General features: G+C 37.4%; 1 protein-coding gene across 1 annotated transcript in view; it reads right to left on the bottom strand.

The window, feature by feature from the left end:
* SUPT16H (SPT16 homolog, facilitates chromatin remodeling subunit) overlaps positions 1–22190 on the bottom strand; it is a 35646-nt gene that overhangs the window by 8926 nt on the left and 4530 nt on the right. Inside the window, exons 2-22 of the mRNA XM_061157732.1 lie at positions 13812–13904; positions 13298–13468; positions 12522–12674; positions 11835–11981; positions 11280–11431; positions 10206–10378; positions 8964–9054; positions 8164–8237; positions 7915–8027; positions 5539–5604; positions 5330–5425; positions 5130–5245; positions 4886–5039; positions 4238–4365; positions 3577–3712; positions 3345–3471; positions 2962–3080; positions 2327–2452; positions 1681–1793; positions 1333–1408; positions 751–920 (exon numbers count right to left, since the gene is read on the bottom strand). Of these exons, the coding sequence (XP_061013715.1) occupies positions 751–920; positions 1333–1408; positions 1681–1793; positions 2327–2452; positions 2962–3080; positions 3345–3471; positions 3577–3712; positions 4238–4365; positions 4886–5039; positions 5130–5245; positions 5330–5425; positions 5539–5604; positions 7915–8027; positions 8164–8237; positions 8964–9054; positions 10206–10378; positions 11280–11431; positions 11835–11981; positions 12522–12674; positions 13298–13468; positions 13812–13904 (2594 nt within the window). The remainder of the gene's footprint in view (positions 1–750; positions 921–1332; positions 1409–1680; positions 1794–2326; positions 2453–2961; positions 3081–3344; positions 3472–3576; positions 3713–4237; positions 4366–4885; positions 5040–5129; positions 5246–5329; positions 5426–5538; positions 5605–7914; positions 8028–8163; positions 8238–8963; positions 9055–10205; positions 10379–11279; positions 11432–11834; positions 11982–12521; positions 12675–13297; positions 13469–13811; positions 13905–22190) is intronic.

Consider the following 22190-nt stretch of genomic DNA (forward strand, 5'->3'; position numbering starts at 1 on the left):
GTTTTTCCAGTAGTCATGTATGGATGTGACAGTTGGACTATAAGGAAAGCTGAGTGCCGAAGAATTGATGCTTCTAAACTGTGGTGCTAGAGAAGACACTTGAGAGTCCCCTGGACTGCAAGTAGATCCAACCAGTCCATCCTAAAGGAAATCAGTCTCAGGACTGATTATTCATTGGAAGGACTGATGCAGACGCTGAAACTCCAATACTTTGGCCACCTGATGCGAAGAACTGACTCATTGGAAAAGACTCTGATGCTGGGAAAGATTGAAGGCAGGAGAAGGGGATGACACAGGATGAGATGGTTGGATGGCATCACTGATTTGATGGATATGAGTTTGTGCAAGCTCTGGGAGTTGATGATTGACAGGGAAGCCTGGCGTGCTCTAGTCCATGAGGTCACAAAGAGTCGGACATGACTGAGTGACTGAATTGAACTGACTGAACCCAGTGCATTCGCTCTCCTCCCCCTGCCTCTGCTCCAAGGCTTGATATGTGTTGAATACATGGGTTGCAAGGAGTTGGACATGACTGAAGAGACTTCACTCACATGCATGTCTGAACTACTGCTGGGTATTCAGGAAAACGTGGCTCTATGTCTAACAGATCCCAAATTTTCAAGTCCTGGTTGGTAACAACCCAAAGACAGTTTCATTAAGTATACCAACAGATTTTACATATAATATGCCACACTCATATTCTATAAAACTGTATTTGTGGGACAGGAGATTGCTGGCAGGCCTACTTACTTTAACCATTCCTTGATGGGGTCAAGAGAGGCAACAGGAATCGCATTGATCATTGTCACTTTCTTGCTGTAGTCCTTGTAGACGATCACCATGTCAAAGTTCTTCAGGTGAAACTGGACTCGCTCAAAGTGAATCAGCTCCACTTCATCCAACGTCACCACAAAAGGTGGCTGTCAGGGAAGAAAGGAACTCTTTTCATAAAAATACTTCCCACAAAACACTAGCATTTTCAAATGCTTTCAGGATCTAAAAACTACCACACAAAGGATAACTAAACTGTTTTTTGTTCTTTGGGGGCAAAGACTAAAAGCAATAAAACATACCAAGAAGCACAGGTTAAAGGATCTATAAGATTGAAATCCTCCCTCAGGGAGAATTCATTTAAGGAAACTATGCAAAGAAACTATCTCTAAAAACTAAAGAGACTTTTAAAGAATCATTTGTTCAATTTTTTTATCTAGGGTAAGTAAATATAAAAAATTTAAATACTAAGATATAATAAGGACCTAGTTTTCAAATAAGGACCTCTTGCTTTCTTTTCTCTAACAATTTTCTTCCTAAAAAGAGGTCAGAAATACTCACCCATTCTGTAGCATTTACCAGCGCACTACTAGTAGGCTGAAGGAGGCAGGTACTCCTATAGGGAGCACCATTAAATCTGAAAGACAATAAGAGACTCACATAAGATGGGGTTCACTGCAAGAGAAACTGCTGCTGTCCCAACAGGCTTCTTTCCTTTCCCATTCCAAACAAAACTCCAGCACACTCGCTGGAGACTCACTTCCAGAGGGAGCCTCTCAGTCTTAGCTATTCACCCAGCCCTTGAGCATTTCCAAGAGATAATGGATGTCCATAAGAAAAAGAACATGATATGGTATGAAGGAAGAATAACTAATTTTTCTGAAGATCAAAAAGAAGATGACACATTACCCCAAGTCCCTAAAAGGCACTTCAAATTCCAGTTCCTCCTTTGTTAGAGCCTCTACTTTTTCAATGAAATTTTTAAAGGCTGTTTTCAGTTTGTGCCTCATTTCTCTTTCCATCTGTAGAAGAAATACAAATTAACTTTAGTTATCATTTTACTTATTAATAGTAATCCCTTCAAAAACCATGAAGTGCTTTTGTAGTCCTTAATTCTGTTAACTATGATACTAACATGGATACTTTACTACAGGCTGCTAAAATTAATTGTAGAGTTATGCCTACAAATTAAGTCTAATTCATAGCCAACATACTATAACATCCCAGCAGATACTTGAGAAGTTCTGCATAGTTTCTGGAGGGGTTTACAAAATGTAACAATGACTGAGCTCAGGTCTGCGCTGAATCCTAGCTCATGCTCAGTTGCTTCAGTCGTGTCCAACTCTTTGCTTCTAAGCTCCTCTGTCCATGGGATTCTCCAGGCAAGAATACTGGAGTGGGTTGCCATGCCCTTCTCCAGGGGATCTTCCTGACCCAGGAATCGAACTCACATCTTCTGTGTCTCCTGCATTGCAGGAGGATTCCTTTACTGCTGAGACACTAGGGAAGCCTGAATTCTACCTCCCTACCCTGCCAATAAAATACCAAATTTCACCTGCTCAGCATAGAGGTCATCTCGGTCATGCATATGCTGATGTTTCCCCAAGTCTGTGGTGATCTCCCCGACTTCTGTGTAGAACTGCACATCTGTGTGCCGCTTCTTCCCAAACATGATGGCATTCTAAAGACAGAAAGTAGAAAGAACAAGAAATTTTAAGACTTATTTCACAAAGAAGTCTACACAGGCAAAATAACAACAAAACATGAAAATATTAAAATATCTATGCTAGAAATCATAGCATTTATGTAAGAATAGTGAAACCACTCCAGGTGTCATCATGACGACATTTGGGAATATAAAAGAGTATAAACTTTTTAAAGTACTCCTACTTATTAGAATGGACTTTGGAGATTATGTTGATAATTGTCTAAAGCAAAAACTTTCTATTTCAGAAACAGGAATGTGGAAAAGACCTATATGTTCTGGAGATCATTATGTATCACACCAAGGAACAAACATGATCAGCATTTTTGACATGTCAGGCACTGGGGGCCTTAGAAGCATTATTTTATTCAGTGTCCTTAATGATCTTATGTGACAGGTGATATTTTTCATCACTTTTTTAAAAGAAACACTGTGATAGTAAGATCTTGCCCAAGAGCTCACAGCTAGCTGACAGAAAAATATACCTTGAGGTGAAAGTGCAAGACAATAATCATTTCCCCATCACATGGCTGGAACAAAGCATGCTTGATGTTATTGTACAAAATATCCACTTTGTCTCCTCGGACAGACGTGAAGCGAAAACCTGGGTGGGGAGGGGGTGGGGAAGGAAGCAGCTAAGTATCAAGGTACATCATCAGGTTAACCCAAAAGGTATTGCGTCTTTTCTGGCTGATTTGAACAGGGTTAGAGGGAATGCCAACAAGGTACACAGTTTTCCTTTCTGTCTGGCCACACAGTATGTCAAAAGTAGACTCCTCCCAGCACGTTCTACTATGTTATCTGGTCTGTCATTACTACAGATGTGCCACCAAAGACAAAGCCCAGGCACATGAGAGATCATCCATACCATTGACATGGGCCTCCAGTGAGCCTTGCATCCTCTTTTGGGCAATGTTTGGGCGAATGTACAGATCTTTCAGTTTGGGATTACTCCGGTTTAGATTGATCACCAGTGAATCTTGTTTCACAATGCCCTAAGCAGAATGAAAATCAATGTGAATTCTCACATCTCTTTCTAGGTCCCCAAACCCTCAACGTGTCCTTTTGCACAAAGGCACTTTGCTGTTGTTCAGGCTCACCTCCTTCTCTTTCTCTTCCGCTTCTCGAGTCTTATAACGCTTCTGCACTTCTTTTATAATTCGGAAAGCATTCTGAAGGTTCAAGGCTGGAACTGTCTGTTCTCCAGGTGCCTTCATATTTGAAGCTCGGTATGTACTACAGAAAAAGGGGAGCACTTATGTAATTTCTTTATCATGCCAGGTAACCCTCACCCATTACTGTGTTTTAACAACTAGCTTAATACCTTTTAGGAGAAAAAGGTACCAATGAGTGGTGAAATAATGTCTGGAAAGATGAAAAAATCCTTCCTCTCTCTTAAACAGATGATGTTATAAATAGCTAATTCACTGAGTGGGGGAGTCACACTTATATTTTAAATTCTGCATAAACTTCCTCAAATGATCTATTTCACTTCAAGAATAAACAGACTCCAGTATGGCACACATCTGAAATTTTATCAACAAATATGTCAAGTGAGGATAAAATATCTTTATGAGGATTTAAATTAGGTTCCAACCTCAAAACAGTACAAGGTTAGTAAGGTGATCCTCCTAATCAAGTGCGACTGAGGAAGGTGCCGCCATTCACTAGGATGTGGGAGAACACAGCACTTTCTGGGTTTCTGAGGGTACTGCTCCGGCCAGCAGGGATTTGAGGGTGGTTGTTTCCCTGGGAACTCACATTTCCTTGACAAAAGTGGCTTCTGGGTTGGGAAAGATGTTGCCCTCATTCCTGCCCAGAGCACTGCCTGGGCAATAGAAGTTGATTCGCAAGTAAGTATAATCTCCTTCCACAGACATACTTATATTCTGTTCAAAGAAAGGAAAAGCATTAGCAAAGAAACCAAACAAATAGATTTATTTCCTACATGAAGGTAGGTAGCTATAGGCATGCTAAAATTAAGTTAGTAGTTACAAACTGACAGCTAAACCTAGCCTGTAATCCTTACTCTAAAATTAATAAACCATGTATTTAGCTTATTTTTTTTATATGACCAAATGTGTGTTTCTAAAAGAATCACTGAGTTCCCAAAGTTCTTTTTCTGTGCCATGTTTATGACAACAGGTTAAAAAGTTCTTCAGGTTCAAAGAGAAACAAGCAAAGTATGATTATAGACTAGATCATTTAACTTTCTTCAAAGTGCAAACGGAGAAGGAAGGAAAATGACAGCAGGAGATTTAGGGAGCGGGGTGGGGGAGTCAGTAACATGGGAAAGGCAGAGTCAGCAGGAGCATAGAATAGGAGAGACATGCAGTCAGGACAGCCATGTATGGTAAGCACAGTTATTTTAAGGAATTATTCCAATGAAGCCTGATTCAATGTCAGTACCTTGATTGTGGCAATGTGAAAAGGTGTCGCAATGCCAAACACAGGCATTATTACAGTCTCGTATTTTTTATCAATATAGATCTTCATTTCCCGAATGTGTGGTTCCTTAGGCATCAAAGATGGGTTTTTATAGGACACATTAGATTTACGAGCTCTGAAGTGGGAATAAAAAAATGTTCTTGAGAAATTTCTGCAAATCACATATAACCCTAAGACAATCTCACTATTCCATGCAAACTCTTACTTCTGAATCTGCTGTTCCCCTTTTTGTTCAGTTAATCGCCTCTTTGCTTCCTCATTGAGTTGAGCTGCCAGTTCTTTTTGATGGGCTCTTCGCTTCTCTTCTGCAGTCATCTCATTCTAAAGAAGGGAAAACTGAAGTTATTAGGACCTGTGAACCATGACAAACAGGAAATTGAAGTAGTTTTCAAACAGTAAACTTACTCGTGTTCTTTCCGTAAGTAAAGCTGCTCTGGAACCTCTTCCCAACAGGTCCTCAGCTTCATCTTTCTCCTCTTCCTCTTCTTCCTCATCTTCATTCTATGGGGGAAAAAAATCATCATCAGAAATTCAAGTCTTAATTATTTTAGCCATTATTGTTTACTTCTTCAATGTGTCCAACTTTTCACCACTCATTTTTATCTTCTTCCTACCTTTAGAAAAATCCCTACGTTCTTCACTTTCTTCTTCACAGAAGTGAGAACGGTAGCTGGGCCATCCTGGAATACAAAGAGGAAGTGAGACATCTCTAAGAGCATTTAAATGATATACTTTCACTTTTGAACCCAGTAAACTAGCTGGGCCATGCTTTGAATCATCTGCCACTAAAAAAGTCTTTGATAACACATAAAAACAGTTATCTTCACAAATGCACATTAGGAACTGCAATCTGGGAGGCAACAATGGGATAATGAGTAAGAATACTGGCTTGATTTGAAACCTGGCTCACTCACTTTTGAGCTCTGTAACATCTGGCAAGGTACATATACTTTTTTGTGTCTCAGTTGCTTTATCTACATATTTGGATAAGAGTATCTATTTCATAGAATTATTATAAGGATTCAATGAATTAATGTATAAATGTGTTCATATAAGAACACTGAAATATTTACTACCATTAAGAATCAACAGGGGCTCTGTGACAATGTAGAAGGGTGGGATGGGGAAGCAGATGGGAGGTAGGTTCGGGAAGGAGGGGACCGGATGCACCTATGGCTGATTCTTGTTGATGTTTGACAGAAAACAACAAAGTTCTGTAAAGCAATTATCCTTCTATTTAAAAATACAGTGGCAAAAAAAAAAAAAATCAGTTCCTGCTAAGTTAAAGAAACCAGTCACAGAAACAAGAAAAAAGTAAAATAAAAAACCTAACTTTACACCTAAAGCAACTAGAGAAGGAAGAAATGAAGAACCCCAGGGTTAGTAGAAGCAAAGAATCTTAAAAATTAGGGCAGAAATAAATGCAAAAGAAACTAAAGAGACCATAGCAAAAGTCAACAAAGCTAAAAACTGGTTTTTTGAAAAAATAAACAAAATTGACAAACCGTTAGCAAGACTCATTAAGAAACAAAGAGAGAAGAACCAAATTAACAAAATTAGAAATGAAAATGGAGTGATCACGACAGACAACACTGAAATACAAAGGATCATAAGAGACTACTACCAGCAGCTCTATGCCAATAAAATGGACAACTTGGAAGAAATGGACAAATTCTTAGAAAAGTATAACTTTCCAAAACTGAACCAGAAAGAAATAGAAGATCTTAACAGACCCATCACAAGCAAGGAAATCGAAACTGTATGGAGGCTAAATAACATGCTTCTGAATAACGAACAAATCATAGAAGAAATAAAAAAAGAAATCAAAATATGCATAGAAGCGAATGAAAATGAAAACACAACAACCCAAAACCTATGGGACACTGTAAAAGCAGTGCTAACGGGAAGGTTCATAGCATTACAGGGTTACCTCAAGAAATAAGAAACCAGTCACAAAAACCGCCCAAATGCTCAGAAAAGGCAAATCCTTAGAAGTCACTGCCTAGGCCTGGGAGGGAAATGAGGAGTGACTGCTAATGGGCACAGCGTTTCTTTCTGAGGTGATGAAAATGTTCTAAAACTAGACTATGGTGATAGTTGCATTAACTGTAAATATACTAAAAGTCACAACTGTACACTTTAATTGCATGGTATGTAGATTGTTAAAGCCATTACAAAAGAAAAAAAAACACTCAGCTCTGTTATAGAATCAGTTCCTGAAATGATCATAATCAAGGTTCAAGCCACAATGTGCTAAGAGTTTGGTTTAAACAATCTGTATTTCTGGCTGTACTAGGTCAGGCTTTCAGAGGCATCTCTAATTCCCCTTAGCTAGCATTTAACAAATGATAAAAACAAAAAACACCACATAACATAGATAAGCAATAAATAGTAAATAAGGATTTACTATGTAGCACACGGAACTATACTCAATATCTTTTAATAACTTAAAATGGAAAATAATATGAATATATATCTATATATAAAAAACTGAATCATTCTGCTATACACCTGAAACTAACATGATATTGTAAAATCAACTATTTGTTGCTGTTCAGTCCCTCAGTCATGTCTGACTCTTTGCGACCCCATGGGCTGTGGCACACCAGGTTTCCCTGTCCTTTACCATCTCTTGGAGCTTGCTCAAACTCATATTCATTGAGTTGGTGATGCCATCCAACCATCTTGTCCTGTCGTCTCCTCCTCCTGCCTTCAATCTTTCCCAGCATCAGGGTCTTTTCCATAAGTCGGATCTTTGCATCAGGTGGCCAAAGTATTGGAGCTTTAGCATCAGTCCTTCTAATGAATAGTCAGGATTGATTTCCTTTAGAATTGACTGGTTTGAACTACTTGCAATCCAAGGGACTCTCACATCCATACATGACTACTGGAAAAATCAACTATACTTTCATTTTTTAAAAAAAGGGAGGGGGAACCATAGGGTTAAAAATGCACTTCAATATTCAGTTCATGAAAGAAGCAATATATACCTCATCCACAAGCACTGTGTCTCCAATGAACAGGGCATAGGTTTTCTCTTCTGGTTTCTTCCCTTCCTTGTTAGTCAAATCTGAGAATCCCAAATTGATGCTGAAAACCATCCCTAAACCAGCAAAACAGGCATCAGTGAATGACTGTGAAAGTTTGGAGAAGTGTGCTTTTATACAGAATAGAGGGAGATGAAACTAAGGGAAAGCATTTTAAAAGGTATTTTTCTAATGTATGCATGTAAAACTCACCTTTCTTTAGTTTGTACTGATTTTTACTATTAATTACTAAAGAACCTTCACGGAATTCAATGCCCATTCCAAACCTAAAAAAGAAATGAAGGAAACTTCAACAATAGGCTTAAAAGGCCTCTAACCTGAGTCGGGTACACTACATCCTATTTTAATTTTCAAGGTAAGGCAGGCACACAAGCTAAGTAATTTGCCACGACTGATGAGTTGTTAAAGGGCACACTACCAAGAACGTGTAACAACTGGAATAAGAGATAATTTCTAGTAGAATGTTGATAACTGGATTTACTAAGTCTCCTAGGCCAAAACTTGGTATAGGTCAATGTATTTCCTCTTGTCCATCACAGAAGTCCAGAAATAAACAATATATCCTAACTAGCTTCATCTAAGGAGTGTGCCTAGAGCTTTTGCTTCTCAAATGTCTTTGGCTCTATAATATGTCAGTAGTATATCTAGGTGTTCAATGATTAAATACACTCGAGAAACACTGGAGTAAATAAAAACTTTAAGAATTTAAATAGCTGGATATCTCAGAGTGCTTATTTTGCAAATATGAATTGATTTGTTCTAAGAGAGGAAATATTGTATGTAATGTCTTAACATTTGTAATTTAAGCCTGAAACATCTACAACACTGGTCTGAAAAGATCTCCATGAACTTACACACATTCTCTGATAACATAATGTGTCCGGCACACAGTTGAATAGTCCACAAACATTGGTTGAATCATCTAAGAATACTTTACCTGACTGCCACTCATGAAAATTGACACAGTGACAATGTATATCACAGCATCTTACCCTAGGTTTTTGGTAATTTTGTTCAGCAGCTCTGGCTTCTGCTTTTTAACCACATCCATGACAGCATTATATACATCACATATCTTCACACCTAATGACAAGACAGATGGGACGTTAAAGTATCTTTCAGGAAAAAACTACAAATCACATTTTTATTTATTTTTTTGAATTCTATTTATTTATTTTCATTTATTTTTATTAGTTGGAGGCTAATTACTAAATCATATTTTTATTTTTTTAATTTTTTTTTAAATCACATTTTTAAAAGCAGCATTATTTTCACTCGTTAAGTCATGTAAAGCAGGGTTTCTCAAAACACACAATAAGGAATACAGTTGCAGGGCTGGTAGGGCTTAGAAACGTACATTTTAAAAAATAATCCACCCAGTCATTCTTTAATTACACTGTTGAGAAATCACTCCAGGGGGACTGTGGAACCCTAGCTGGTCTCAGTGAAATAATTTAAGAGTTAATAAATGGTATTACATTAAATTTACTACACATTTTGAAGAACAAGACTACTGAATGGGTGAATTACTGTTGGAAGAATGTTGGACTTAGTTTTTCAAGGTTTAGGATATGAATATGTATTTCAAGCCAGAGTAGTTCAAATACTGTAGCCTCAGAGGAGTTTTTATTCTCATTGAACAACCTAGGACTATGGAATGCCAGCTGGATTTCTCAAGATTGATCTGAGATATCAGGAGGGAATGATGTCTGGAAGCTCTGGGAAACTTTAAGTGGGCTTACTAAGTTGTTTAAAGGTGGTAAACATAAAGTCCCATTTAGCCAACTGGGAGTGGGGAGTCTCAAGGCAAAAGAGGTGCCAAATGTTCTGCTTTTAAGTAAGCAGTAGCTTGCTTAGCAGGGTTGTCATTAGTTCTGCTCTCAAACTAAGATTCCTGGTATTCATTCAATATAGGATATTAACATTACATAGTCTGTTGGGAGAGATACTACTTCTCAGAACTTTCTAAAGAAAAGTAGTAAGAGCAAGGTATTTTATGAAGATCTGAACACAGAGATCTAACCAGTCAGAGAGGGTTCTGTAAACATCAACATAAAACCACAGTAACTATTCCTACATAAAAGAAAAGTACATTGAAGAACTGAATGCTAGGATGATTGGAGGTTAGTAAAATCTAATTCTATTTACAGTACAAGAGCCTCAGGGATAAACAGTCCCATGAATGCTACATTTTTGTTACATAATTTCTAAACCTTATCTAAGGCACACATTACCATGTCTTAGTTCCTTTAGCAGCTCCTCTTGCAGCTGAAGCAAAAAGTTGTAATTTTCTTGAACCTCCTGAGAAGGATCAACCATCAAAGTGCGAACAAGGTTTGAGCAGTAAGATTTGAAGCGAATACCCATGGCACAGGTAATGGCCCCAAAATGCATATGATTCTTGTCACTAGAGACCAAAGGGAGAAAGCATCTCATTACACAAACTTGTGAAGTCCTTAGCGTACCTAGCATACACATCCGTAATCACGATTTTGATCCACTATATCACAAAGCTGAAACAGAAAAAATGACCTAAATGGTTTGAAAAAAAAAAACCCAAGTCAGTTTATAAAGGCTATTGAAAGTCGTATCCCAAATATGCAAGTTATACTGAATTTTATGCATTATAATCTAACAGTATGATAGTAAGCTATCACCCTTCCAACAGCCCCGACGAATAGCATTCTTTACAGTATTTTTAAAAATTAGAAGGGGAATATTTATGATATATCTAGTAAGACTTTTAGGATTTTTAGGAGAAGGCAATGGCCACCCACTCCAGTACTCTTGCCTGGGAAATCCCATGGATGGAGGAGCCTGGTGGGCTACATTCCATGGGGTTGCCAAGAGTTGGACACAACTGAGCGACTTCACTTTCACTTTTCACATCATGCACTGGAGAAGGAAATGGCAACCCACTCCAGTATTCTTGCCTGGAGAATCCCAGGGACGGAGGAGTCTGGTGGGCTGCCATCTATGGGGTCGCATAGAGTTGGACCCGACTGACGCAACTTAGCAGCAGCAGCTGCAGTAAGGTTTTTATTTTTTTAAACATGCTTTGCATTTTTTTCTTGTCATTTTTAATCATCTGGAAAATGCTTACAATCAAATACTCAAGTAAGAAATGAATAACTATGTGAAATAAAATTAAACTATACATAGAATAAGAAGATAATAGCCTGCAGGAGGCAGGCTAATGGTTATTCTTTCTCTTCCTACTTTTTTGAATCCCAGAATGAGTCTAAGAAAAAACAGGCCAAAGGCTGAAGTGCTCTGGTTGTTTCATATGTTGAAATTCTCATACTTACCTCACTACACTGAACTTGAGGTTATAGTTGCCACCACTCTGAATGATAGGAGGGTAACACATTTCCACAGTAGAAGGGTCTGCCCCAGCTAGGTATTTTTTCTCTTCTATGGCCTTTTCCACAGACTCAGCCAGTTTGCTGTGTCGAACTTTCTATAAAAATACCCAGAAATAAAACAATATTTACTATAGGGTGGCAGAAGGGTGTTGGGTTTTTGGACATGACCATTTGAAGACAACATATATCCTGATATCATATAGGATGCAAAAGAAGTCATATGAAGTGGTTTATGCAACAGATAACACACTGGTGTACACGCAAAAGGAAATTTAGGGAATACGTGGAATTTGCAGCTGTTCAAAGAATTCTCAAGTGACATACTGGGTAAGCTCCAAAAACTACAGTGGACGTTTATAGTTATTCTCAAAGAGAGCTGGCACAATTACACACCACCAACTTATCTACCAAAGGTAGCTGAACACAACCTAAAAAACACTGCATGGGAGGGACTTACTTCATTAAAACAGTAAAAAGACACTCCCACCCCCAATTTACCTCATCTGCATCAACTATTTCCATGACTCTTTCCTTGAAGAATTTGTTGAAGACCTCAGAGGTGATGCTAGCTGCTTTTTTCATTAGATTGAGCTCTCCATCCTCCTTTACAGCAATGGTATAGGCCACAACTGCACTGATGTCTATCTGCAGTCAAAGGGAAAAACAGTTCCTAACATGCAGACACAGAATTGCTAAAGAAATCTCTCTCCCCTGGTTCAAATATTATCAGTGACTATGCCTGGTTATTTAGCAAACTACTCATCAGCAGTTTGCAGAATATCTAAATATTCTCTTCTTGGATTGAATAAACAGCTGAAAGAACTCTTTACCAGGTCATTGGTGTATGCTAAGAGGCACTGAACTAACACATCATTTAAAGTATAAATGTAAATGCCTCTCCTGAGGTTTCTGTAAAGGCTGAAGAAGGTAGACAGAAAAGAAAAAAAATTTTTTGGATAAGAGATTTTCCTCGATTTCCCTCTGGAGTAGCTGAACTGTCTCCTGAATGCCTCACTCCTAACTGAAAAGTGAATTGGTTTGCCACTAAGCCACAGGAAATGAAAATGGAAATATGAATGAATATACAGCTTTCCCGAAACAAAGTCTCTGCACCATCAGTTGCGGAAGCCCCTCACAATCTTGTCTTCTCAACCCTCAGTGTGCCTGTTTTCAGAGTATTCTTACTTTGTCAAAGCCCTCTTTGTTGAGGCAGTCATTCCAGCTCTTCATGAACTCTCCTGGAAATTTGTCTTTGCTGAACACTCCAATCTTCTTGCCATTCTTGCTTTCTTTAATGGCTTCAATCATTTTGTCAAAGCTGCCCTTGTTACTTTCATTCTGTCAGTGCCACAGGGAGAAAAATGGGGTTTAGTTTCAGAATTAGATATCTTATGTTCTACTAGTACTAGGCAGAGAATATTCTAAACTATGGAAAGAAATTCTATCTCCCCTTTTCCTACCTATTTCTTTAGGGAAGACTGTAATATACCAAAAGGTTACACAAAATTTCTTTGGATATATTTAAATGCTTAAGTGAAGTGCCACATAAGCTGAGAAGACTATTCTTTACTTCAGGAAGAGCTAAGAAACTGAAATACAAAGGGGAACAACATTCTGAAAAGAAATCTTTGTCAGATGGGCAATATAATAAAAAAAAGATTACATCTGATAAAAATTGGAAACGAGGTATACCTTTCCTTAAGGATATTTAAAGATTTTTGTTCTAATTAAGATACTCAGAGAAGTATCCTCAAGAATGGATAAAGTCAGTATTCACCATAATTTCATTACCCATTTGTGTTACTGCAAACTGATAGGATTATTGAACTCTTTTCTTTCTTTCTAACAAATGACAGCTAAAATCTTCCCCTTGTATTTTTAAATTCCTAGAAGACTTTTCTGTTTACCACTTTTAAGCATTCTTTCCTATTTTTTTATGACGAATTCTTGTTAGTTCTGACCTTTTCTCGTACGAGTAGTGTGATGGCAGGGGCTCCGTTAGCATTCTCATTGCCCTTAGTGTTGGCAATCTGTTTCAAGAACTCCACTTTTTTCTTGCTGGCCATAAAGATGATTTTGTCATCACAGAATACCATGATAGTATCAGTTAGTTCATAACCAAAGAGCCATGTCTATGTGAAAAGACAACAATGTGAACAGATACAAAAAAATCAGTGTATTGATACATATGAAATAAGGTATCTGGAATTAACTTCAAAATAATCTTGTAGTGTGAGAACCTGGATATAGATTCCAATGAAATGAGATTGGTCAGTACTGTTCACTGAACTTTTTGTGAAAGAACTATTCTACAGGTCCTCTCTGTAACAGGCTAGCCACTACAGAGTACTTGAGGCTGAGGAGCTGAAATTTTTTTTTTTAGGAGCTGAAATTTTAATGTGGCTAGTGGCTACCATACTGAACAGTGGCTGATTCAATGACTCTCAGGGCTAAACACTGCTGTAAACTTCTCACCTGTAAGGCAGTTGATTTGGCATAAACAATTTCTTCATCAACACCCACTGATACAACAATGGCATCAACATTGGCATACTCATCTTCTCCTTTCTGAAAGGCAGAGTAGGTAATGTGGTCATTTTCTTTTCATACAAGCACAACAGGAATAGGTCCAAGATACATATAATTTTTTCCTAATGGAAACCCAAAGTTTAAGGTACACATATACTTGGCAACCCTACAGTCATTACTTACTCTATTTTAAAAATAGCTTTCTGAGACAAAATTCATATACAATTCACCAACTTTTGTGTAAAATTCAGTGGTTTTCAGTGTATTCAGTTACACAACCATCACAATCTAATTTTAGAACATTTTCATCTCTCCCCCCAAAACCCATTAGCAACAATTATCCACCTCCTCTCAGTCCTAGCAACCACTAATCTCATTTGTCCCTAAGGATTTGTCTATTATGGACACTTAATATAAATGGAATCATAATACATGGCATTTGTGTCTGGCTTCTTTCACGTAATATTCTTTCATGGTTCATCTGTTTTAGCATGTATCAGTACCACATTCCATTTTATTGCTAAGTAATATTCCATTATGTGGATATACTATATTGTATCCATTCAACTGTTGGATATTTGAGTTGTTTCCATCTTTTGGCTATTATGAATAATGCTGCTATAATCGTAAGTAAGTTTTTGTGTGCACGTATTTCTCTTGAGTATATTATCTAGGTGAGGAACTGCTAGTTATATGGTAACTCTGTATTTAACTTTCTCAGGAAACACAAGACCGTTTTCTAAGGTGCCTGCACTATTTCACAAATTTCTTTCCCAAAAGTAATGTGTGAGGGTTCCAATTTCTTCATATGCTGACCAACACTTAACTTTATTATAGCCATCCAATGGGTATGAAGTATCTCACTGCAGTTTTGACTTGTATTTCCATAATGGTCAATGATCTTGACTGAACTCCCAGTCATGTGATTCTGATGATTTGTATACCTATTTGGAGAAGTGTGTGTTCAGATCCTTTTCCCACTCTGGGTTATTGCTTTATTACTAAGTTGTAAGAGTTCTTTTTATACGTAAAAGTATCTTATCAAATATGATTTGCATTTTTTTCTCCCGTTCAATGGATTTTCCTTTCCCTTTTGTAATGATGTTGTCCTTTGAAGCACAAAAGTTTTTTATTTTGAAGAAGTCCGAATTCTTTTCTTGTGCTTTTGATATCCTATGTAAGGTGGCTTTGCCTAACCCAAGGACACAAAGATATAACTATACTTTCTTCTATAGAAGTTTTATAGTTTTAGCTCTTATATTTACATTTATGCTTCATTTTGAGTAAAGTCTGTGTATGGTGTAAGGAAGGGGCCTAACCTCATTTCCGGCCCCCAAATTGTCTTGGCACCACATCAAAAATCAAACGATGTAAATGTGAAGGTTTATTTCTGGATTCTCAATTCTATTCCACTGAGTTACATGTCTGCCCTTACACTAGTACATTAGTTTGATTACTGCAGCTTTGTATTAAGTCCTGAAATTGAGATCTGTGAGTCCTCCAACCATTAGCTACTCCTGAACTGTTCTGTAAGACCAAAGCACTGGTAACTGTGAGCTCTAACTAAGGTCAAATCTCTGATTTCCCTATAAAGTCAAGAAAAATATTTACAGGGAATGCCCCGGTGGTACAGTGGTTAGGACTCTGAGCTTCCACTGTAGGGGCCCTGGTTCAATCCCTGGTTAGGGAACTAAGATCCTATAAGACGTGTGGCATGGCCAAAATAAAACAAAGTAAAATCTACATACATAATGCTATAAATCATTAATATCTCACTTTTTAAAAAATTTATTTATTTAAGATTCTTCCACATTTTTAGACTTCTGGATGCCAATTAGGATCCAAATAAAATAGCAATTGAGGGTTCTGCTGCATTTCTCTAGCAAACAAAATATATAACCCAAAGTGGTTACTGTATAGTAACCTTATGCAGTCCCTCACTGATTTTCACTGAGAAAATGCTTACCTTCAGGTTGGTAAGATTTTATCATTAGCTCCCACTGATGATGCAAAAGCAATGGTAATTAAAACTGCTAGTGCCTTAGCATAAATCAAGGTAGTGGCACCAAGCTATGTTCATCACTACTGCACACTCAATAGAAAGGAAAAAAAGCCAGTTTCACTTAAAAAAATGTCCTTGATGCAGTAAAAATGACTAATATTATAAAATCCTAACCTTTGAATATATGTCTTTTTAATAGTCTGTGTAAAGAAATGGGAAGCACATCCAAAGCACTTCTGCGTGTACACTGAAGTATGACAGCTGTCTCAAGGAAAAGCACTTGTATCAATTCAATTATTTCAGTAATAAATTAAACTAGCCATTTAAACAGACTTGGATATCTAGCATACATTTTCTTGAAAATGAATGAAGTGAGTCTATCACTTCAAGGAAAATGAAAGAAATGTGTTGTTAATGATGAAATTTGAGCCTTCAAACAGAAATCAAAATTTAGAAAACCTTGTACTCACCATTGTGAACTTGACAACTTCTCTGCTTACTCAAGAACTTTTCTGATGATATCAGCAGAATATTAACATACACCATTCTCCAACATCATATAATGAACCGTGTACATTTACCAGATGAGGGAACAATATTTTCCAAATAACCAGTGGATGATGTTACCAAATCGCAACTTGGGTATGAAAAGTTCACTGTTGTGGTTTTAAATTCCACATTACAACTAACTTTCAAGAGATAACCACTTCTAGGGAATTCCCTGGCAGTCCAGTGGTTAGGACTCAGCACTTTTACTGCCAAGGGCCCAGGTCCAACCCCCGGTCGGAGAACCAAGATCCCATAAGCCGAGAGGCCGAAAAAAAAAGAGAGAACAATTAACTACTTCCAGAGTTCTAGTGCACTAACAAAGAATATCCATAGTTATCTGAGGAGTTTATTAAAATTTCTTGCTTTTCCAACTTTATGTATGTACGAAGCCAAATTTCTTTATATACTTGCTCAAACCTATATAGAGAAAGATTTTGTGGGGAGCTGAAAAATTTAAGACTGTAAAGGGGTCCTGTCATCAGAGCTGGGGACCGCTGTCCTGTGATCCCTGACATGGATTAACACGAACTCTGGCATCAGGTAGTCTCTCCTTCCACTTTGCTACATACATTCCAATTCTTCAGTTAAACATGGGATTCTGTGCCAACAGTATCACTAGTACCTTGATAACCCCCCAAAACCAGCAACAGGTACTCCCCTCTATTTATGTGTTTTGGCTACCAATATGTAAATTTTTTCCCTAAACACGTCTTCAAAAATACCACAGAAACTAACCAAAAGTCCTTTTTAGTATTTTTTGATACTTAAAATCTTAGTCAAAATTTTTCCACAAAGGGCATCAACATGCACAAAAATTCAAAATACACAGTAATAAATTTTTAAAGTTGCTGTTCAGTCACTAAGTTGTGTCTGACTCAAATTCATGTCCACTGAGTTAGTGATATACAAATATAATCACATAATTAACCATTAGTAACACAAGAAAACCATACAAAGTTATCTCAATATAACTGAAAATAGGAAGAGAGAAAAAAAGACCTATGTACTCAGCTTTTTTATGAGGATATGGGAAACCAATCCATCAAATCTCAAGGATTTCCATTAATATAGAATGTCTGGTTTTCTACTGTCCATCAAAAACGTGAGAGGATGAATCCTAAACTCTCTTGGAACCCAGTTGCTCTGACCATTTCATAGAATATTTTTGACTGATTCTTTACAAACACCAGGAGAAATAAATGCAGACTATCTAAAGATAATAAATTTAAATAGTTTTTTCTTAAAATGTGATTCAATGAAAAGGATTACAATAAAATCAATAATTTTGACAGCAAAGCCTTGGACGCTATTCTGTATTTTCAAATCTCACAAGGCGCATAAATACCCTTATAGAGATTAAATCTGAAAACAGTCTTCTGAAACTGTGGGAGATTAATAATCCGCTTTTTAAAACTTCCGTGATGGGAGTGGGGTGGGAGGGAGGCTCAAGAAGGAGGGGTTGTATGTATACTTGTAGCTGATTCATTTCTTGTACAGCTCAAACCAATGCAACATTACAAAGCAATTATCCTCCAATTAAACACAAATTAAACAAAAATAGCATGTTACCCACTGTAACATTTTAATAAATTATATACAATACTAAAATATTTCCAGATGGACTTATGCCTGGAATTTGTTTTAAAGTACTGGAGTGGGGGACTTTCCTGGTGGTCCAGTGGGTAAGACTCCATGCTGCCACTGCAAGCAGCATGAGTTTGATTCCTGGTCAGGGTACTAAGATCCCACATGCTACAGTGTGGCCAAAAAATAAATGAATAAACAAACAACCACATGAATAACAAAAAAAATAATACTGGGAGGGGGTGGCAAGAAAAAAAAAAAGGCCACGAGGCCAGCTGCTGCTGCCCCAGGACCAGTTGTACAGTCAGTTCTAAGCACTGGCTATTTGAGACAGCTGGGGCTCAACTCTGCTGCTTACACAGCCCCAGATTCCCACCTAACCTCTTCTGCTTGGGAGATCTTTAGGACTCAGACTTGGGCCCTTGTCAAATCTGGACTCAGGACTCCTGTGCTCACTTTTTGAGATGAACCATTTTACAGCAGTGACTCCTGGTGCGCACTCTCAACACCCACCCAATCCGCTCCGTCACCAAATTCTGCCACTTTCCAGTCTGTCTGGTCCACTTAACAGTCAAGTGTTGCTGAAACAGGTGTTTCAGATGGGAACAGTATTTACTGAGCAGGCACTTGCTGCATGTAATCTGTAAGCCTCATGATAAAACTTTAGCTGCAGTATGCATCATCATATTCAAAACCCCCAACCAAGACCTAGCACACTCAAAACTCCCACACAAATACATAGGCAGTTCTCACACTAATGATGATTTAGGCTTTTAAAAAAAGAGGTACTGAAAGTCTAATTAAAATACATGTAAGATGGATATTTTTCATTAGGATACAACTATTATAACAGTATAAAGATATACTTTTCTACCACCTCTGTCTCTTTCAGTTAAAATAACAGAGGCAAGAACACTTTCATTAGGGTCCTAAAGATAAAAATGAATTTCTTTGGGAAGTTCCTGATTTTTACCTACCAGGAGACCTAGGATCATTTGACTAACTTTTCTGCCTTCTACATTTAGAGAGACAGTAAGCCTATTGGGTAAGGGCTCACTCTGAAGCCAGACTGCCTGGGCTTGAAGCCAAGACTTCACCCCTTATTGTGACCAAACATTTCTGTGTTTCAATCTCCTACACCTTCACATCTATAAGTGTTGTGTATGAAATACTTAGAATAGTGCCTAGCTCATAATAACTACTATGTGTTTGCCATCATTATTATTAAAGACCAAAATGTAGAAGAAACACAGGCAAAACACTCTCACATAGATTATAGCATTTTTTTTGGCTCTCTCTCCTAAAGCAAAGGAAACAAAAGCAAAAATAAACAAATGAGACCTATTTAAACTAAAAGCTTTTGCACAGCAAACCATTGACAAAATGTAAAGAAAACTTTTTAAATGGGAGAAAACATTTACAAATGATATGAACAAAAAATATATATATCCAAAATAGATAAACAGTTCACACAACTCAATAACAAAAAAAACCAAACAACCCAATTAGAAAATGGGCAGAAGACCATTTTTCCAAAATAGACACACACATGGCCAACAGGCACATGAAAAAATTTTAACATCATTAATCATAAGAGAATTGCAAATCAAAACCACAATGAGATATTCTCACACCAGCCTCAGAATGGCTATCACCAAAAAGAACACAACAAGGATGTGGAAAAAAAGGAACCCTTGTGTAATCCATCAGTGGGAATGTGCAGCCACTGTACAGTATGGAGGTTCCCCAAAAAACAAAAATTCTACTCCTGGGCATGTAGCTGAAGAAAATGAAAATATTACTTTGAAAAGATGTAGGTAAAAGAAAGAAAAAAAGAAAGAAAGAAAGAAACGATGTATGTGCCCCAATGTTCACTGCAGAATTATTTACAACAGCCAAGATATGGAAGCAACCTAAGTGTCCATCAACAGATGAATAGATAAAGATGTGGGGTGTATATACACACCCCATATACAATGAAATACTATACTCAGTCATTAAAAAAGAATGAAATTTTTCCATCTCCAACAACACGGACAGACTTGGAAAGCATTATGTACTAAGGTTAGAGTTTTTTGGAAGGTGAGAGAGCCTGAGAAGCATTCTTAGCCAGAAGATACCGATGTTAAGTGTGTGGATCTCATAAAGCCCTCGTGGGCTTAGGCCTCAGCAGGCACCAAGTCTTAGAGAAGGGAAAAGGGCCATGACAGACATGGGACGTTCAGGGCTGAGAACAGAAGTCTGCTCAGCAAGCTTAAGACCCCAGCTCATGGAAGCCCTGAGACAAGTCCTAATCCTCCCACTAAAAGACTTAATGCATTCTCTGAAGAAAGGGGCCCAAAAAATTCTAGATACTAGGTCCACCAGAAGGTAGTTAATAAATGTTGAGGAATTCAATGAAAGTCTGTTTTTTGTTTTTTTTTTTTTGAGTCAATTATTTAATTGATTTTAAGGTAAATTCTGTATTATCAAAACACAAATAGAGGTGGCTTTTGGTATTAAAAGAGATAATAGAGAAATTCAAAATTCTTTAGGCTAGAACCTAATAATCATGTAGATATTAAGAATCATAGCAGAAATTAAACATTATTTTAGTTCTGAGACTCCTAGGAAACAAGACCAACATGGAAATAGTAGGTTAAATTGTTCTCTTAGTTTAATAGTAAGAATGAAATTTTATTAGCAGAAATTTTTCTTGCATTGAATCCTAAGTGGACTTTTTAAATGTAGTTACTTTTAGAAATAAGAAGACAGAAGCTGAGTTCAAACACTGTTTGGTAGAAAATAGTCAATTGTCTTTCAATTGACCATTTCTTTCCCTCACCTTTTTTTTTTCCCCCTCACCTTAATAAAGGCCAAGAGCACATTTCCTGTGCATGCATGCACAGTTGCTAAGTCAAGTCTGCTTCTCACAGATCCCTCCAGGCTCCTCTGTTCATGGGATTTTCCAGGCAAGAAAACTGGAGTGAGTTGCCATTTCCTCCTCCAGAAAGTCTGCCTTTTTGAATGACAACTGCCCCAAAGACAAAAATGAGAGGGTTTTTCTTTGGTCACCACCAAATTCACAGAAAATATATATATATACATATACTGCCAGTATCTAGGGGGTTCTCCAGGGACCAAGCTAACCTATTTGCTCTACCATAACCTCTCTACTAGTTGAGAGACCCTATTCACACAGAGCTTCCTACCAGTTTCTTATTACCGTATTCTTAATGCAAATGAGTAGCCAAGGCTCAACTTGATTTTTGTGAAGTGTTCAACACATAAAGAGAGAAAGCAAAGAAATCCAGAGGAAACAGACATGGCAGAGGACCACCTCCCACACAAGAAATAAATATAGTATATCCATGAAACAAGAAAAAAATAGGGGATAAGAAAGAACATAGAAAAAAAAAAATCAATAAAATGTGGTGAAGTTAAGAAACAGCATCTGGAAGCAGACAATAAAGAGATAGAAAATGAAATGAAAAAGATAACAAATTTAAGCCAAAAGTTCTAAATCCCACTAAACAGGAATTTCTGGGGGGCAGCGGAGGAACAGATCACTGAGGAAATGGAGGGGAGAAAATGATCAAAGAATGTAAAATTCCAGCACTGACAGATGTGAGTCTTCAGACTAAAATGGCCCCCCACTTCCCAACTCAATGCAAAGAGTTAAAAAAAAAAAAAGGACTCATACCAAGGCAGTGAAATATCAAAACATGAGGAATAAAGAGATGTTTTACAGGGAACAATAGGCCATATATATTGGAACAGGAAGTAGAATCACATCACCCTTCTCAAAAGAAATACTGAATGCTTGAAGGCTGACAAATAGTTGACAGATTCTGAGCAGAATTCTCAGAGATTTTCAACCTTTAATTTTATACTAATTGAACTATTATTATTAACCAAAAGTAGAGACAGAATAAAACTTTTTAAGACACAAAATGGCTCAAGAAACATCTATTCCCCATATCCTTTCCTAAGAATCTTAGAGAAATGCTCTAACAAAACAAAGGGAAAACAAAAAAATCACGACATGGACTGCTGGATATAGGGGACACTGGTAGTTCCAAGGTTCAATAGACTGGAGAGCAACCTGCACAGACAGAGCAGAATAATGTAAGGTTGAGCAGGTGGTAGTGGTTAAAAAACAAAAAGAATAAAATATCTGTTGAGCATGAAAATTTTAGAATAAAAGACTG

This window comes from Dama dama, chromosome 12 (genome assembly GCF_033118175.1).
Source record: "Dama dama isolate Ldn47 chromosome 12, ASM3311817v1, whole genome shotgun sequence".
Classification (NCBI taxonomy): domain Eukaryota; kingdom Metazoa; phylum Chordata; class Mammalia; order Artiodactyla; family Cervidae; genus Dama; species Dama dama.